The sequence below is a fragment of the Lottia gigantea genome, assembly GCF_000327385.1.
Source record: "Lottia gigantea unplaced genomic scaffold LOTGIsca_597, whole genome shotgun sequence".
In the NCBI taxonomy this organism is placed as follows: Eukaryota; Metazoa; Mollusca; class Gastropoda; family Lottiidae; genus Lottia; species Lottia gigantea.
The window spans coordinates 18,071-20,079 of NW_008710038.1; the positions used below are offsets into that span (position 1 = coordinate 18,071).

A 2,009-nucleotide genomic window follows, 5' to 3' on the forward strand; every position below is an offset into this window, starting at 1 on the left:
TTCAACAATATTACAATATGAGTAATCAGCCAATCAAGACCCTATATAGAATGATGACGCCAAATTGTGATCTCTATTTTAAGGGTGTTTCATGGCCTCTCACACATTGTTTTTTGTTTTTAACAAATTACTTAAAATTATTTGCAATTATGTATTTATATTTTTCAGGTTAGAAAGGGTAAATCGTCTGGTAATTTACCCACCCGCAATAGCACTGCCACAATAGGAGTGTTCTGAGGTCATGGCCTGTATGACTCTTCATTCCTCCTATTCACAGATGAAGAGGAACAGATGAAGAGGACAGATGAAGAGGAACAGATGAAGAGGAACAGATTTGGCGATGCCTTCACCCATTTTTTGTAAGTTTATCATAGATCTTGATGTATTGAAATTATACTACCATTATATTATTAGCTGTGTGAATTTTCAGAAATATATATCAATTTGCAAAAATTCAGTGGATTCCGTATCCCATGGCTCAATAACCATGCCAAATAAACCAAAAATGAATAGAATATGTCCTTAGATACTAAATTATATGGTATTTCGACTCAATACAATGTTGTCTTTTGTTTTTTTCAGCCGTCGACGGGAACTCGATAGCGGTCTTTACTATTGGGTTTGACATACACCACTTACAGTTAGATGATCAACGTAGCACGGTCAGTACCTACCTACATATTTCAATTTAAATCACAATTCCTATTCTGTGAAATTTTGTGAAATCCACCCTGAAAAATTCTTGTTCATTTTCTGTATCCCTTGAAGGTGTACTGGAGCATTAATCTTGAAAATTTAACTTACGATGATTTTGGTGTTCCAATCATCTGATTGATCTCTTAAAATCCATTTCAAGAACAAGCCCCCTACTGTGGAATGAAAAAGCTAAAACTACCATGGGATCTTTCTCTCTGAAATGGGTACATATATGATAATTCCATTAGCAGAGGGGTGTTACAAGAGGCATGACTTGCCTGGCTAATGACAGATACCACAGTTAAAAGCTTTGATTCAAAAAATCATTTAGTCTCGGACGCAAGGGCTTAAAACTAATCAATTCAAGAGTGACCTTTGAAAATTGATTGTCCATGAGCAGAGATATTGGCCAAATGATGTTATTCACATTTGATATACATAATTAAAGAGGTAGTTTTCAAGATTTTCATTACCAGGTTACTTTGAGATAGCTTTAATGTTATAGAATTAACAGAAAGATTTATTTTTTTGCTTAGAACTTCCAGATAAGGCAATGGATATATTCCTCTAGTCTTTTTAAAAGTATTTATTACTGTTTGCAAATAACTTCCCAAAGCTACTTTTAAAATAAGAATCTTGACTTTTAGGGTTCCAAGAACAAAGGAGCTGGTCTTTATCTTCAACAGGACGTTACATTTGGAGGTCAATACGGTTATGGTGGAGCACAAATGTCCTAAAGGCGACTCTTGGAACGAAGCCAGGTAAGGATATTTTGGATATGATGTTGCTATACAAGTCATTATAAACACACTGTAAATATTACATTTTGCAACATAATATTATTTTTTGGAAAACCTTACAACACAAACCCAAATTTTTATATGCGTCCTTACATTCACCTTTGTATATAATCATAAGATTCTACTAGCTGGTCTTCGGCCAGATCTATTGAAATTGATCTCATGACCAACATTGTTTGGACTTAACTAAACAAGCCTCCTGTAAAGTTTCCGAAGCTCTAATACGCTTGTTACTGAGTAACAGACTGTTCCATAGAATCCATCAACTGTTTGGATTTATGTATTTGTTGAATTATTTCATATGTCCCATATCAAAGAATTAAGTTGTATATTTTTAATTTTAGGTGTAAACAGATAGAGCTTCATTATACAGAAGTCAAGTGCTTATGGTGTGGCACAGAAGCTCGCAAGGCAAGTTTGTTTTAGAAATATTTAATCTGTAATTCTAAACCATTTTGATATTCTTAATTTGAAATATCTTGCAAACTCTGATACAGTTTTGTGAATCATGAT

At 33.7% G+C, this 2,009-nt stretch overlaps 1 protein-coding gene across 1 annotated transcript in view; it reads left to right on the plus strand.

Moving 5' to 3' along the window:
* LOTGIDRAFT_175966 (hypothetical protein) overlaps nucleotides 1-1,922 on the plus strand; it is a gene marked incomplete at both ends in the record, with an annotated part of 19,017 nt that extends 17,095 nt beyond the window's left edge. Inside the window, 4 exons of the mRNA XM_009063709.1 lie at nucleotides 169-190; nucleotides 278-359; nucleotides 1,344-1,457; nucleotides 1,841-1,922. Coding sequence (XP_009061957.1) covers nucleotides 169-190; nucleotides 278-359; nucleotides 1,344-1,457; nucleotides 1,841-1,922 — 300 coding nt within the window. The remainder of the gene's footprint in view (nucleotides 1-168; nucleotides 191-277; nucleotides 360-1,343; nucleotides 1,458-1,840) is intronic.
* Nucleotides 1,923-2,009: the final 87 nt, after the last annotated feature.